The sequence below is a fragment of the Chiloscyllium plagiosum genome, chromosome 6 (genome assembly GCF_004010195.1).
Source record: "Chiloscyllium plagiosum isolate BGI_BamShark_2017 chromosome 6, ASM401019v2, whole genome shotgun sequence".
Lineage (NCBI taxonomy): Eukaryota > Metazoa > Chordata > Chondrichthyes > Orectolobiformes > Hemiscylliidae > Chiloscyllium > Chiloscyllium plagiosum.
In genome coordinates, this window is record NC_057715.1 from 102891296 (window position 1) to 102907809 (window position 16514).

Consider the following 16514-nt stretch of genomic DNA (forward strand, 5'->3'; position numbering starts at 1 on the left):
GCAAAATCGAATCAATAATTATATTGGAAAAGGATACGTGTGTTTTCGAATGGTGAAACAGCTACCATTTGTCTTCTATTCCCAGGTCCTGGATAAGAGCTAAACAAAACCTGAAATAATTACAAAATGAAGCAGTTGTAAACTATTTTCATTTCAGCTCAAAGTTCAACAAAATAGTTTATATTTATATGGCACCTTTAACATCATAAACTTCCTAAAGTGCCTCACAGGAATGTTCTACTTCATGCTCTTTTGTGTCTGGAGGTATCTGATCCACAGCACTAGTAAAGGCAGGAGGCAGGTGCCAAGTCCATCCGAGCTGCAACAAGGATCAAATCCATAAGACTATAAGATGTAGGAGCAGAATCAGGCAATTCAGCCCATCGAGTCTGTTCCACCATTCAATCACGGCTGATGTGTTTCTCAACTCTATTCTCCTGCCTTCTCCCCATAACCCTTGAGCCCATTACTAATCAAGAACCTATCTATTGCTATCTGAATTACATTCAATGACTTGGCCTCCACAGCCCTCTGCAGCAATGAGTTCCACAGATTCATCATCCTCTGGCTCAAGAAATTCCCCTTTATCTCAGATCTAAAAGGTCATCCCTTCACTAGTGGAAACGTCTTCTCCACATCCACTCTAACCAGGCCTCTGAGTATTCTGTAAGCTATGCTATTGGGATCCATCTGATCCTCACTGGCTCACCAACCAAATAAGCCAAGCAGAGAGCCACTAATGAAGAGAAACTGGTACAAAATGGCAAGTTTACTCAGAACACAAAGACTCTGAAACATTGATTCTCTAAATGGCAGTATTACAAGACTGAGAATGTTACACTTGTTCATGTGGGTAGATAAAGACCCGGGTTCAATTCCTCCCTCAGACAACTGTCTGTGTGGGGTTTGCACATTCTCCCCATGTCTGCGTGGGTTTCCTCCCACAGTCCAAAGACGTGCAGGTCCTGTGAATTGGCCGCGCTAAATTGCCCGTAGTATTAGGTGCATTAGTCAGGGGTCAATGTAGGGGAATGGGTCAGGGCGGGTTGCTCTTCGGAGGGTCGGTGTGGACTTGTTGGGCCGAAAGGCCTGTTTCCACACTGTAGGGAATCTAATCTAATCAAAACAAATGATAGAAGGATATCAAGCTGAATACTGACAATCAACTTGAATTTGGACAGTGGGCACGGACCATTCAGACCGGTCAGAATGTTACATGAGGTCGATTTTCACTTCATGCCTCATGAAAAGCCTCCTGTCTAAAGCCATCGAGAATGACCTAAAATGTGGCAAAGTGTCGAGACACCAACAGTGTTTCACACAGAAGGTCGCAGCCACAAAGAAAGGAGGATGATTGGTAATTGAAATAACTCCACAGGGATCAGTATCCTGCCACCAGGTCACACTTTATTTACATGTGCATAGTACACAACACTAACCCAGCTAATTCAGAGCTGGCTCCTAGAGTGAGTAGAACCCCTGATACTCCTGTTTTTTTTTGGAGATACTCCTGTTTATCTTTGTCAGCCAGAGCTCCCTGATTGGACCAGATTAATTGTCCCAATCAGGGTACTCATATTCTATGATTTCCACATGCTGACCTCATTCTAATCACTGGAGTAATGACACAGATATACAGGGATTGAGGTAGGGGGCAAGGGAGGAGATGAGGGAGACTCCTAGAGCATGGAAGGCCAATGGATCCTAGGGAGCTTTCCTGCTTAATTTAACAAGAAAGTAATCAACTGAAAATTATGTTTATAAACCCTTCTCACCCTATTCTGGCTTCTACGTGACCTTACACTGTATGTGACATGTGAGGATTGACCCCTTGTGGATCCATGTAAATTGGACCATTGTTTGCCTGCAGTGAGAATTGCAGCTAACTTCAAAGATGAAATGTCCACAGGAAGGGAAGGTCTGTTTCTGGGCTGAAATCTAGAGTTGGATCATCTTAACCCACCCCACGAACCATTTTCACGAGCTCAGAGTTAAACTGTTAACTCGATTTCTCCTCTACTGGTGCTGCCCAATCTCTTGAGCATTTCCTAAATTTCTAGTTTTATTTCAGATTCCCAGCGCAGTCCTTTGGGCTTACGCAGATGTTAAGCTATTCATTTAGCTTTCAGTAAGATAGCAGAGAAATTAATGTAATTCATAACAAAAGCCATTAATACTTGTACTAATTCCACTTTGTTATTTAATAGATGTCATATAGGTGCCATTATTACAGCAGAAGAAATAATGCTTTATGAATTAACATATCACCAGCAGTAATTTCAAATTTCTACGATGTGGAGGAGTCGGTGTTTGACTGGGTTTGACGAAGTTAAAAATCACGCAACACCAGGTTTTGGACCAACAGGTTTATTTGGAAGCACTAGCTTTCTGAGCGCTGCTCCTTCGTCAGGTGAACAAAGCTTGTGATCTCAAATAAACTTGTTGGACTATAACCTGGTATTTTGTGACTTCTGACTTCAAATTTCTAAGCCTATTGTTATGATCGTAGATGGTATTATTACAAAGCAAGTCAGATCCCAGAATGAAATCTGGGTTGATAGAACATTTTTAAAAATTTAATATGGCAGTCTTTTGCTGAAAACATAAGTACACAGGCTGATTTTAACAATAAAACAGAAGGTTATTACACAAAGTAAATCTAAAACTGAAGAGTAAACAATGCCATCTAAACATAAAATAGGTTAAAACATTTCAAAATATATGGAAAACAAAGTCCCACCATCATCATTTTACGGTTAATCAAAATCCAGAGACATTTTCCTGCCTTATCAAATTTCTAAGTTTAACTGAACTGCATCTTCTCAGTTGTAATCCTGTGAGCTGTGAGGCTTTTCCCTTTAACTACTCATAGAACTGAGAACTTAAAATCATAGAGCTGTACAGCATGGAAACAGACCCTTCAGTCCAACTTGTCCATGCCAACCAGATATCCTAAATTAATTTAGTCCTATTTGCCAGCAGTTGGCCCATATCCCTCTAAACCCTTCCTATTCATATACCCATCCAGATAACTTTTAAATAGCACAATTTACCAGCCTCCACCACTTCCTCTGGCAGCTCATTCCATACACGCACTACCTACTGCATGAGAAAAGTTGCCCCTTAGATCCATTTCACCTACCATAAGACACCTATTTTGGATATCCAAATTTCTATATTGCTCCTTTGCTGGAATTAAGACAGTCTTTGTTTTTGCTCTGGGTGCTATCACCATTTGTTCCACTCACTCCTCCTCCCACTCAATCAGCAGCATTACACTCAGGCCCTGAAGAAGATGTGGCCTGACCTGCTGAGTTTCTCCAGTGCGTCTGCCGTATTTTGTTTTTGCTTGGGGCTCTGGATATCGCACACAGTGATATTACCATCAAGTTACCACCTGCCTCCTTCATTAAACCACACAACAATAACATTTTACAATTCATATCACTTTTCACACAGTAAAACATCATAAAGGGCTTCACAGTAGCTCTATTGGACAGCACAATGATACAGTGAATAACCTCCATTTCCAAGGTATAATGCCCATCTGACAGCAAGTAACAGTGGGCTTGATTAATTAGGTTTTGTACTGGGTCACTGTTTGTACTCACAAGACAGCATAAGTGAAAACTTTGTACAGCTATCTCTACATGAAAGAACGGGAAACTGATCACCTACTGAGCAAACAACAACAAAGATGAAGAGGCTGGAAATCTTCAGAACTCTTAAAATGCATCTGCAAAAAAAGAAACAAATCAAAGAGGTGTAAATATAGACACAAATCAACATTTGAGCATATTTGCTTAATTGACTGTGATTGACAGTAATACGGTTCAGATTTGACTTTCAAAGGAGACACAATCATAAAATCCTCACATTATACAAACAAACAATGATTATTCTGATCTAGAAACATAAAAATTGGAGGTGGCCATTCAGCATCTTGAACATATTCTATCACGTAAGGAGATCATGGTTGAAATATAGGGAAATCAAAGGTTATAGAGAACAGCTGGAAAGTGGACGTGAACAATGGTGGAACAGCCATGATCCTACCGAATGGCAGAGTAGGCTCAAGGACCCAAACAACCTGCACCTGTTCCTATTTGTAATGATCTTATTAGAAGGTCCACAAATGCACCTTCACCCTTCATTCCTTACTCACCTAAATTTAACTGAAATCCATCAAGCTTAGACTGTACATTACAACCATTCTAGCACTAATTACCTTTTGTCAATAAGAGTTTCAAATGTCAACGCGCATGTTTGGCAAAATTACATGACTTCTCCAAGGCAATTTAAAAATTCATTCATGGAATATGGATGCCACTGCCTGGCTCAGTATTTATTGTCTGTCCCTAGTTGCCCTTGAGAAGGTGGTGGTGAGCTGCCTTCTTGAAAAACTGAAGTGCATTTGCTGTAAGTGGAACCACAATGTCACTGGGAGGGTATTCCAGGATTTGGACCCAGTGACACTGAAGGAACAGTGATATATTTCCAAGTCGGATAGTGTGTGGTTAGAAGGGGAACTTGCAGGTGGTGATGTTTACATGTATTTGCTGCCCTTGTCCCTCTAGCTGGCAGCCGTGGGTTTGGAGAGTGCTGCCAGAACAGTCTTGGAAAGGTTCTCCAGTGCATCATACAGATGGTACATACTACTGCTCCTGAGTGGAGGTGGTGAAGTGAGTGAATACTTGTGGATGTGCTGTCAATCAAGTGGGCTGCTTTGTCCTGGTTGGGGTTAAGCTTCTTGGCACTCATCAAGCCAAGTGGGAAGTATGCCATCCTGACTTGTACTTGCAGATCATGAACAGGTTTTGGAAGTCAAGAAGAGAATTACTTGTTGTAGGATTCTTAGCTACCAAGAAATCCTTGCAGACACGTTATTTACATGGTTGGACCAGTTCAATTTCTCGTCAATAGTAATCCCAGGATTGATTCTTTGAAATTCAGTGATGGTATTTCCATTAAATGGCATGGGGTAATGGTCAGATTCTCTCTTATTGGGGCTCACATTTGTCTGGCATGAATGTTATTTTCCAACCCAAATCACTCCACAACCAAACTTGCTGCATTTGAACATGGACTGCTTCAGTAACGAGGAGATGTGAATAGTGCTGAATAGTGTACAATCTTCAGCGAACATCCCTACTTCTGATCTTATGATAGGGTGAAGATCATTGATGAAGCATCTGAAGATGGTTGGGTTTAGGACACTGCCCTTAGGAACTCCTGTAGAGATGTTCTGGAGCTGAGATGACTGACCTCCAACAAACATAACCATCTTGCTGTGAGCCAGATATGATACCAATCAACAGCAAGTTTTGCACTGTCCTCTTCCCATTGACTCCAGTTTTGCTGGGGCTGCTTGATGCCACATCCTGGTGAACATTTGTTGCATTTCCTTTACGACAGTAACATCTCTCCCGAGATGAGAACAAAACTACACGCAATACTCCAGATGTTTCTAACCAGGCTCCTCTACAGTGAAGTAAAACTTCACTACACCTGTAATATCTACCTGCCAATGTGAGGTGGCATTCACTTTACAAATGAGTGCATATATCCTATTGAATAAATACAGAGCATCGCTCCTACAGGGTGGCCTACGTGGTACTCTATAACCCCACTGCCAACATCACCACCCCCTCCCCCACCATCATCACCCCCTCCCCTACCCCACACCACCACCATCTCCCAAATATAGCACATGGAATTCAAAGCACAGAAACCAGCTGTTTAGCACAACTGGTCTCTACCAGTTCTAATGACTCATTCAATTGGAAATGTTAACTTTGTTTCTCCATCTCCACAGATGCTGCCAAACCAAATGAGTATTTCCAACGCTTTGTGTTCGTATTTCAACTTTCCAGAATTTACCGTACCACAAAACCTTTTTTTTTAAACCGGCACCTACGCGATCAGGAGTGTGCAGTTCATTCAAATGATCCAGATAATCAAGAGACACGCGTAACCACAGTAAACCCTAATCAAGCGAAGCTCCAAGATATCAACCTCCCTCAAAGGATTCAATATGAAAACATCAACACACCTCCTCAATTCGATGTAAACCAACACAGTAAGTAATAAAAATGTAACTCAGGGAGTATACACACCACAGTTAAACTTTATTTAGAAGATAAATACTCAGACATTGCAGTAGATCGAAGTATTTGAGGTATATTATTTCTGCCGGTTTATCAAGCCGCTGGTTAAAACAAAGTTTTATTTTTATCATGGTCTCTGCCAGCATTTAGGCTCCATGTGAACCTCTTCCCTCTTTCTGCAATTTCCTTTATTCCTTTCTCCTTCATGTGATTATTTAGTCTGCCCAACAATTGCATGTAATCACCTCAGCTACTATTTGTGATAGTGAATTCCAAATCCTAACCATTCCTGAAGTTAAGGTTTTTTAGTGACTGTAGTATGGCCATTATTTGGATTTCCCCTCAACTAATAGATTTTCTACATCTACACTATCAACATCTTCATCAAATCTCCATTAAACATATTAGTAAGGTTAACTGCCATTGGGGAAACTAATGAAGAACATCAAAATCAATTCCTCAAGCCTCTAACATCTAACTTGTCACTCCCACCTCAGTATTCCAAAAGTGAACAAAATTTTAAGTGTGCCCCAAGGTTCTGAGATCTGCCTGTATGTAATATAAACTATTGAAATTGTACACATTCAATCATAGAAGTGTTACAGTGCAGACGGAGTCTATTTAGCCCATTATATCTGCACTGTCTCTCCTAGTAAGCAATTTTCCTAGGGCCTTTCTCCCGCCTCTTCTCTGTATCCCTGCACATTCTCCCTTTCAAGATAAAGCTTTAATTCCCCGTTGAAAGCTCCACCAGTCTCTCAGGCAACGCATTCCAAACTCGAAAAATGTGGCGCTGGAAAAGCACAGCAGGTCAGGCAGCATCCGAGGAGCAGGAGAATTGATGTTTTGGGCATGAGCCCTTCATGCATCTGATTCCAGCATCTGCAGTCCCCACCTTCTCCAATGCCTTCCAGACCTCAACCTTTATGTGAAAATATTTTTCATTCTGTCACTTTTTGCTTCTTTTGATAACTAGCTTCAGTGTGTGTCATCTCATTCTTGATTGTCTCATGAGCCTGACAGCTTCTCCCTATATTCTCTGTCACACGATTTTCAGATCATCAATCAAAACTCCTCTCGGTCTTCTCCTCCAAGGTAGACTGCCCCAATTTCTTCAATCTATCTTCAAAACCAATGCTCCTCATCCCTAGAATCATTCTGGTAGATTCACAGATGAGGTGAAAATTGGCAGTGTGGTAAACAGCGAGGTTGAAAGCCTTAGACTACAGGATGATATCGACGGGCTGGTCAATGGAAAATGGAAGTTTATCCAGAAAAATGTGAGGTGATGCATTTTGGGAGGACTAAAAGGCAAGAGATGAATGGAAGGACCCTAAAAAGTACAGAGGAACAGAGGGACCTTTATGTGTATGTCCAAAAATCCTTGCAAGCAACAGCACAAAGTCATTTAGAAGGCATTGCCTTTTTCTTATATATTTAAAAAAAACTTGAAGCTAAGACTTTTGTTTTAATAATTGTGGCCTTTACCTTTTGTTAATTCAATTTTCTCTCTTTGCTCACTCATACATACGCACAACTGCAGTCTGGAACTGCCAAAAGTTGGTTACAGATGCTCTCAGTTCGACATCTTACTTTGTCTGAGGGCACAGGATGTATTCCCAGCAGTTTAGCCAAGTCAATATGTTCATCCTGTAGCCAACTCCTGCTGCACAATGGTTCACTCTCATTTTGCACTTACTCAACACTTCTCACTGGCCCCCACCCCCACCCAAGCTCTCCCTTACCTTAACACAATTATAGCTTTCTATCACAGCCTGCAGCTATTACATTGAGGAACAAGAAAATCTAGCTCGTGACATTTCCTTGCTGATCCATCTCTCGGTGGAATTAAAGCTGCTTCAGAATGAAATTGGTGAAATCTGATATTCAGCAGTTATTTTCAGCTTGGAAGTCACAGGACTGTTCTCCTTACTGACAGCAAAAACTATGTGTTCAAAGATATTCAGCATGTTCCTTGCTATGGAGCAATAAGTATCTCACCCCATGACTCCACAAAACCTGTCCACAATCAACAAGTCAAAGCTCAGGAGTGTTGTGGAATACTTCCCACTTGCCTGGACGGGTGCAGCTCTAATACTCAAGAGGTTTGGCATCATCCAGGATAAAGGCCACTTGATTGGCACCAGATTCACAAGGAAGTGGCATGGATGATGACACCACCATAGCCGGTCAAATCTCAGATGGCGACGAAACAGATTACAGACGGGAGGTGGAAGACCTGGAAAGATGGTGCACTGAGAACAACCTAGCTCTCAATGCCGGCAAAACCAAGAAACTCATTATTGACTTTTGGCGGGATGTTACTTATGCCCCCCCCGCCCCCCACACACACATTAACAGCACAGAGGTGCAATGAGTGGAGTGTGTCAAGCTCCTGGGAGTGGTCCATCGACTACTGATACTTAGCCGCAAGATTCACCGCAGAAACGTACCAACAGCTCCTTAGACAGTACCTTCAATAAGCAAGACAACTAGAGTCTAGAAGGTTAGGGGTAACAGATACATATGAACACTACCTGCACGATCCCCTCCAAGCTACTCAACTCAGAAATATATCATCTCTCCTTCAGTGTCACTGGGTCAAAATCCTGGAAATCCCTCCCAAACAGCATGTGGATCAACCCACAGCACATGGACTGGAGCTGTTCAAGATGGCACAGAGCCATTACCTTCTCAAGGGCAACTAAGAGCGAGCAATAAATGCTGGCCAGCCATCAACACCCATGTCTCATGAATAAATAAGAACAATTCAAGTATGTCAGAGTCAAAAATAACAATTTGTGAATTGAATTGAATTGAATTTATTGTCGCGTGTACCAAGGCACAGCGAAAAGCTTTGTCTTGCGAGCAATACAGGCAAATCACAGAGTTAACTAGCATAGATAGTAAATAATAGGTCAACAGCGGCAAAAACAAAAACACAGGTACAAGCGAATGTTAAGAGTTTGAGAGTCCATTCAGTATTCCAACAACAGGGCGGTAGAAACTGTTTCGAAACTGGCTGGTGTGTGTGTTCAGGCTTCTGTACCTTCTCCCAGATGGTAGAGGTTGTAGAAAAACATTACCAGGGTGGGATGGATCTTTGAGAATACTGGCAGCCTTTCCTTGACAGCGGGCCTGTTGACGGAGTCTATAAATGGGAGGTTGGCCTTTGTGATTGTCCAGGCCAAGTTCACCACTCTCTGTAACCGTCTCTGATCTTGAATAGTACAGTCTCCATACCAAGTAGTGATACATCCAGACAGAATGTTCTCGATGGCGCACCTATAAAGGTTGGCAAGGGGTATTTGGCGTCGTGCCAAATTTTCTCAGCTGCTTGAGGAAGAAGAGATGTTGTTGGGTCTTTGTAACCAGTGCATCCGCATGAAGAATCCAAGAAAGCTTGTTGTTGGTGAACACTCCCAGGAGTTTGACACTCTCCACTCGTTCCACCTCTGTGCTGTTAATGTATAGGGGGAGGCATGAGTAACATCCCGCCAAAAGTCAATAATGAGTTCCTAGGTTTTGCCGGCATTGAGAGCTAGGTTGTTCTCAGTACACCATTTTTCCAGGTCTTCCACCACCCATCTGTAGTCTGTTTCGTCGCCATCTGAGATTCAACCGACTATGGTGGTGTCATCATCCATGCCACTTCCTTGATGGTGTCTGATGTTAACAGTCACCATGATGATACAACATGGTAAGACTCCCTTAGAGCTGCATAGATTTTATGCCAATTAAAGAGATAGAGTTACCCAAAGTTTCCTCACTCAGCTCATTTGTACTTTTATTAGTCACTGGCATGAAAACTTGCAGTAATTACCTGGAAACTGGAGAACAACTTTTAAAAGGGCTCAGATGGTTAGCACTGCTGCCTCACAGCGCCAGGGACACAAGTTTGATTCCAGCCTTGGGCAACGATCCGTGTGGAGTTTTCACACTCTTCCAGTGTCTGCGTGGGTTTCCTCCGGGTGCTCCAGTTTCCTCCCACAATCCAAAGATGTGCAGGTTAGGGTGAATTGGCCTTGCTAAGTTGCCATAGAGTTCGGGTATGTGTAGGTTAGGTGCCTTAATCCAGGTAAATGTAAAGCAATAGGGTAGGGGGAATGGGTCTGGATGGGATACTCTTGGGAGGGTCAGTGTGGACTTGTTGGGCCTAATGTTTCCTCACTGTAGAGATTCTATGATTCAACCCGTATATTTCAGCATCTAGCTAAATGGCTCTAAGGTAAGAATACAGCACCTAGGGGTGAAAAATGTGTTGCTGGAAAAGCGCAGCAGGTCAGGCAGCATCAAAGGAACAGGAGAATCGACGTTTCGGACGTAAGCCCTTCTTCAGGAACCTTCCTTTGATGCTGCCTGACCTGCTGCGCTTTTCCAGCAACACATTTTTAAGCTCTGATCTCCAGCATCTGCAGTCCTCACTTTCTCCAAGAATACAGCACCTGTCTTACACTCATGACTCTCAGATAACGTCATTCAAAGGTTCATTAATCTTTTCAGTATACAATATTTCAAGAACTACATCTACAATGGGAGCACCTGCCTCCAAAAGGCTACGGGCAATACTGTCCAAAAGAGAACAACACTCTCATGCCCCCTTCAAAGAAATTGAAATCAGGAGATACGGTCACTTGGGATAACAAGAGGTCAGCTGGGATTATCATTCCTCCTGTCTGGAGGGAGTGATATTATCAGATCAGGAGCCAAATCCCTCACTCCAAGACCTGTAAAGCAGTCCTGAAAGAAGATCATTGATCTCACCGGGACAAGCAAGATAGCATGTCGATTCCTTATTGACCCTTCCTCCTGTGGGTACTCTGTGTCCTCCTAAAGCAACACTTGTGCAAATAAATCTTGATTTACACAGACCTATGTAAACAAGTACATATACATATTGCAGATGTGAAGAGCTAATTCAAAAGAACACAATTTGAATTTTATTCAGATTGTCCTGGTCAGAATGATTGCACAGATAGCCAAAAATCACATAGCAATAATTTGGCATTGAAATCATCAATTAATATATTAATTGGAACCATGTAGGATAATCAGAAACTGCATTCCATGCCAGTCCCTGAAATGTATAAAATTGTTGAAACTCTATCCCTTCAGTTAACCAATCATCCAGCAATGCTACCTATTGTTGTATAAAGTAATGGTTCTGAAAAAGTTCATACTGAACTACATTGATTCCATCCATACTGAAGTCATCACTCCGTCTTTAGTTTGAAAAATTGTTAGTGTTCCTCAAGGTTCCAATGGAAACAGATGTGACCTGTCTGGCCCCGATTATGGTAATTACCCCTAATTAGTTAATGTCAATACTTAATGATATAATGTAATGAACTATGCCTTGTTTTGCAAGACAAATTTCCTTTTTGTTAAGACCCTCCCTTGCTCTATCCTCTATTACTGCTAACTGTACAGGTCCTCAGCCTTAGCCTAGAAAGAAGAAGTGGTGGCAGCAACCATCCCATTAACAGACCACCAGAAGATACAACGTGCTGATAGACCTGGAATCTGAAATGACCACAGCTACCACAAATTAACTGATAGTCGCTAATGAAACGTTCAGTACAAATGTGGAATTTCACCCACACCACAACTCGGTTTTTTGATTATCCAGCACTGCCACCTTCAGCAAGAAAGAGCAAATTTCTTCATAACCATTGTTAATGAAAGTAACAATGCCGTCAGGTTGAAATCATGCAGTGTTGCTTTTGCCAAATTGCTCAAACAAAACTGAATGGAATAATGTATTTGATAAATGGACCGTAAAGGAATCTCATGGTAACCTGATACCCTGAGCTTAGGCCATAATGTGAACGTAAATGATTGGGAAGAAAAACAAGGATTTTCTCAGACTGCATGTGTAACACTACCTTTTTTGTCATTGATTTCCTGGAGAGGACATTGATCTTATCCATGTTGAGGGGAGCGTCCCCCATTTGGGAAAAGTGGGACCATGAGAGGAGATCCCCAAGCCTGTGCACTCTGTCCTGAAGTTGTTTAACCTAATGGCCTCCCACTCCCATCCCTGACCCTCTTCAGTTGGGAGAAAGTGAGGACTGCAGATGCTGGAGATCAGAGTCGAAGAGTGTGGTGCTGGAAAAGCACAGCCGGTCAGGCAGCATCCGAGGAGCGGGAGAGTCAACATTTCTGGCATTAGCCCTTCATCAGGAATGGCATAAGTCCATAACATCGACTCTCCAGCTATTTGGATGCTGCCTGACCTGCTGTGCTTTTCCAGTGTCTCTACTGGTGGGCTATGAATTGTGTCCAGGTGGATAGTGGCCTAAAATGCCATTAATTGACTGTTTAAAGCCTTCAATTATGGTGAGATTGGGCAGGCTTATCAATGCCATACCTACCCCTTTACAAAATCATTGCCAGGTCCACTACAGGTTAAATTTATGGTTTTTGCTCCACATTCGTAAACTCACTTGGAAGTGATACTGAGACTTGTCCTAAATGGTTACACAGTGTACTATAAAAATGTATCAACATAAGGCAAATTAGGGCAGGACCTTTGGGGGCAGATTCACAGTTCCCTGAAGGTGGAGTCACAGCTAGATAGGGTAGTGAAGGCAGTGTTTGATACACTTGCCTTCATTGGTCAGATGTCATTGCAGCTGTACAGGACATGGGTTAGGCCACTTTTGGAATACTGCACTTAATTCTGGTCTCTCTGATATTGGAGGCAGTAAAGATTTACCAGGATGTTGCTGGGGTTAGAGGGTTTGCGTAATAGGGAAAGGCTGAATAGACTGGTGCTGTTTTCCCTGGAGCATTAGAGGCTGAGGGGTGACCTTACAGAGGTTTATAAAATCATTAGGGGTGTGAATATGGTGAATAGCCAAGGTCTTATCCCCAGGGTAGGGGAGTTCAAAACTAGAAGGCATAGATTTAAGGTGAGAGGAGAAATCTTTAAAAGGGACCTGAGGGATAACTTTTTCACAGAGGGTGGTGCATGTATGGAATGAGCTGCCAGAGGAAGTCGTGGAGCCTGATACAATTACAACATTTAAAAAGTATCTGGATGGGTATATGGATAGCAAGGGTTTAGAGGGATATGGGTCAAATGCTGGCAGATGTGACTGTCTCAATGTCACTATCTGTGGTTGTTCTCTAGTAATTTCTGGGATCTGGGTTTATTGAAATTTGGGAGGGGGGGGTCAAGTTGTAAGTAAATATTAAATTTTATTGAACTATGTCTTCCAATTACATCAGGACAAGATTTTACACAGGGCTTCTATGAAGAAATTTCCTGGTATCTGGTAGCCATGTGATTATACATCACTGATGATGCTTTTTATCTTGCCTACATATTACCATTCGCCCATTACAATACATACAGAACCACTATCAAACAAAACTTGAGACCTAGAGAGGTAAGGAGGTTTTAGGACAGTGACCAAAGGTTTGGTCAAAGATAAGGAGATAGGGAACATCTCACAGGAAGAATAAATGCTGCAGACATTTAGAGGAGGAAATTCTAGAACATAAATATAAGAAAGCTGAAGCTGTGGATAAAGTGATGAAATCAAGGGTCAATGAATGACCAGAATCAGAAAGATAAAGAGAGCTTTAAGGACTGTTGTGCTGAAGGAGATTGCAGAGTTAGGAAGAGGTGGACAAATGGAAGAATTTGAAGCTAGGTATGAGAATTTTAAAATTGAGGCTTGACTGGACTGGGAGCTAATGGAGGCAAGGAAGCGATGGGTGAATGTTGCAAGCTTTGGTAAAGGCTACAGAATTTTGAATTTTATAGAGGGTGCAGTGTGGTGGACCAGCAAGAGACCATTCAGACAGTCAGGCCTAATTGTAAAAAAAATTCATGAGTTGGGCTTTTAGAAGAAATGGATGATCCTAAACAGATGGAGGAAAATGGGTCTTGTAATTGAGAAGATAAAAGGCCAGGAGTTGTTTTCCCTGGAGCATCAGAGGCTGAGGGGTGACCTTACAGAGGTTTATAAAATCATTAGGGGCATTAATATGGTGAATAGCCAAGGTCTCATTCCCAGGGTTGGGGAGTTTAAGGTGAGAGGAAAAATCTTTAAAAGGGACCTAAGGGGCAGGACTTCAACTTGGGAATCATATAGGGATGCACACAGTCAAATTCAGCCTCAGACAGACTGTAGGAGGGGGGATGGAGTTGGTAGCTCACATTTGTAACATGCATCAACTCTGCCTGCATGAGGAATATGATGTGTAGCATGGGCCCATGAAGCTCAATCAAGCAAGATCAAAGCCTTTCCAAGCAGAGAGGAGGAAACCAGAGAGAAAATGAAACTAGTCATCAGCAGAAAACTATTAAACCAATGGGCAATGTAGGGTATTGATTACCTCAGCTTGTTAGGAAGTATGAAGTTCAGGTGGAGACTGTCCAAGATGTCACATTTCTCGGTAGAGTTTGATGCAGACAGGCAGCCAACCTCACTCCCCAGTCGGCCTCGTTGCTCCAGTTCACCTGAACTGTATTCCCATGATTCATCAGGATCTGCTTCATAAAGCGTCAGGTAGTTTCTCCTGGCAACAGATAATGAGAGGGCAGTTAATGAAGCGCACAGTATCCAGTGCTTTATTAATAGGGGCACAGAGTATAAAAGCAAGGATGCCATAGGATCCAGGTTCAGCCTCAACTAGAGGACTGCATGTGAAATAAAACTGGAAATACTCAGTACGTCTGGCAGCATCTGTAGAGAGGGAAAAAAAAAGTTCATGTAGAAAACAAAAATAGCCAAAGAACTGCAGATGCTGGAAATCAGAAACAAAATCAGAAATTACAGGAAAAGCTCAGAAGATCGGGCAGCATCAGTGCAGAAAAAGCAGAGTTGATGTTTTGGCTCTGTTCTGATAGAAGGTCATTGATCTGATACAGTAATTCATATTCTCTCCACAAATGCTGCCCACCCTGCTGAATATTTCCAACATTGTCGATTTGTATGCGACTTGACCAAGGTCTGTGCAGAGTTGTCAGGTTCCCTGCATAACAAAAGGAATGTGTATCAGGTTGGGCCCTTGGGTAATCTGGGTCCAAATCTACGCGCTACCTTTCACTGGACCAGAAGATGCCTACTGTCTTTGGTAAGGCCACAGCAGGCTCCAAGGTGGTCGTGGACTGCTTTTGGGTGCCAACCTCACCTTCTGTCTAATTTGGGCATTAGCATTTAATCATGAGTGCTATGGGGTCAGGACCTAGAATTTACCCGGTGCTTTGGAAAGCTGGTTTTCCTTCCTTCCTTCAGTGGAGAAGTACACTGATTCCATCTAATGCAGACCAAAAACAACACAATTCTCAATGATAGATAGTGGTGTGTTGGCAATGCCACTAGAAATCCAGAGACTCAGATTAATGCTTTCAAATGCAGTTGCAAGTCCAACCATGAAGTCATTGTCAATTATCATAAAAGTCCATCTGTTCCACTAATATCTTTTGGGAAGGGAACTTACTTGGTCTGGTCTACATGTGACTCCAAACTCTCAGCAACATGGTTGACACTTAGCTGCCTTCTGATATGGCCGAGCAAGTGAATCAATTCCAGAGCAGTAAGGGATGAGCAACAAATTCTGCTCTTGCCATTAACAACCAGATACATGAAAGAATTAAGAAACATTATTCAGATCAGGTAAGATGAAGAAACTTAAGCTGGATGGAGGTTTGCTCACTGAGCTGGAAGGTTCATGTTCAGACATTTCGTCACCATACTAGGTAACATCTTCAGTGAGCTTCCGGATGAAGCTGGCATTGTCCGGAGGCTCACTGAAGATGTTACCTAGTATGGTGACGAAACGTCTGAACATGAACCTTACAGTTCAGTGAGCAAACTTACATCCAGTGCCTCAAACCGAGCTACAAATCTTCTCAAAACATTAAATTTAAGCTTTTAACTATTCTTTGTGCAAATGTACCTTAAGGAAATTCCAATAATTAGACTAATCCAATGATTAACAGGGATAAACTAAACAGATAAATGTCAAATTAAGCTTTTTTTCAAAATGTTTTTTGATAGCTAATTCTATAAATGCAGCAATACAGACCAAAAAGTGTTAATGTAATAAAGCTCAGTTTGGGTGGCATGGTGGCTCAGTTGTTAGGACTGCTGCCTCAGCGCCAGGGGCCCAGGTTCAATTCCAGCCTCGGGCAACTGTCTGTCTGGAATTTGCACGTTCTCCCCGTGTCTGCATGGGTTTCCACCAGGTGCCCCAGTATCCTCCCACAGTCCAAAGATGCATAGGTTAGGTGAATTAGCCTCGAGAAATGCAGGGTTACAGGGATAGCTGGGATTCTCTTCGGAGAATTTGATGTGGACTTCATTGGCTAAATGGCTTGCTTCTGCACTGTAGGCATTCTGAGCGCAAATAGATGATCTTAGGGTGGGCAACTGAAGTGAATGGACATCT

The 16514-nt window shown here is 42.3% G+C and overlaps 1 protein-coding gene across 3 annotated transcripts in view; it reads right to left on the reverse strand.

Annotated features, from left to right (window-relative positions):
- The window catches only part of oca2 (oculocutaneous albinism II), a 526553-nt gene that overhangs the window by 383201 nt on the left and 126838 nt on the right, over positions 1-16514 (reverse strand). For all 3 annotated transcript variants that reach the window (XM_043692287.1, XM_043692289.1, XM_043692288.1), the window contains exons 4-6: positions 14457-14639; positions 3679-3736; positions 38-110 (exon numbers count right to left, since the gene is read on the reverse strand). In XM_043692287.1, coding sequence (XP_043548222.1) covers positions 38-110; positions 3679-3736; positions 14457-14639 — 314 coding nt within the window. The remainder of the gene's footprint in view (positions 1-37; positions 111-3678; positions 3737-14456; positions 14640-16514) is intronic.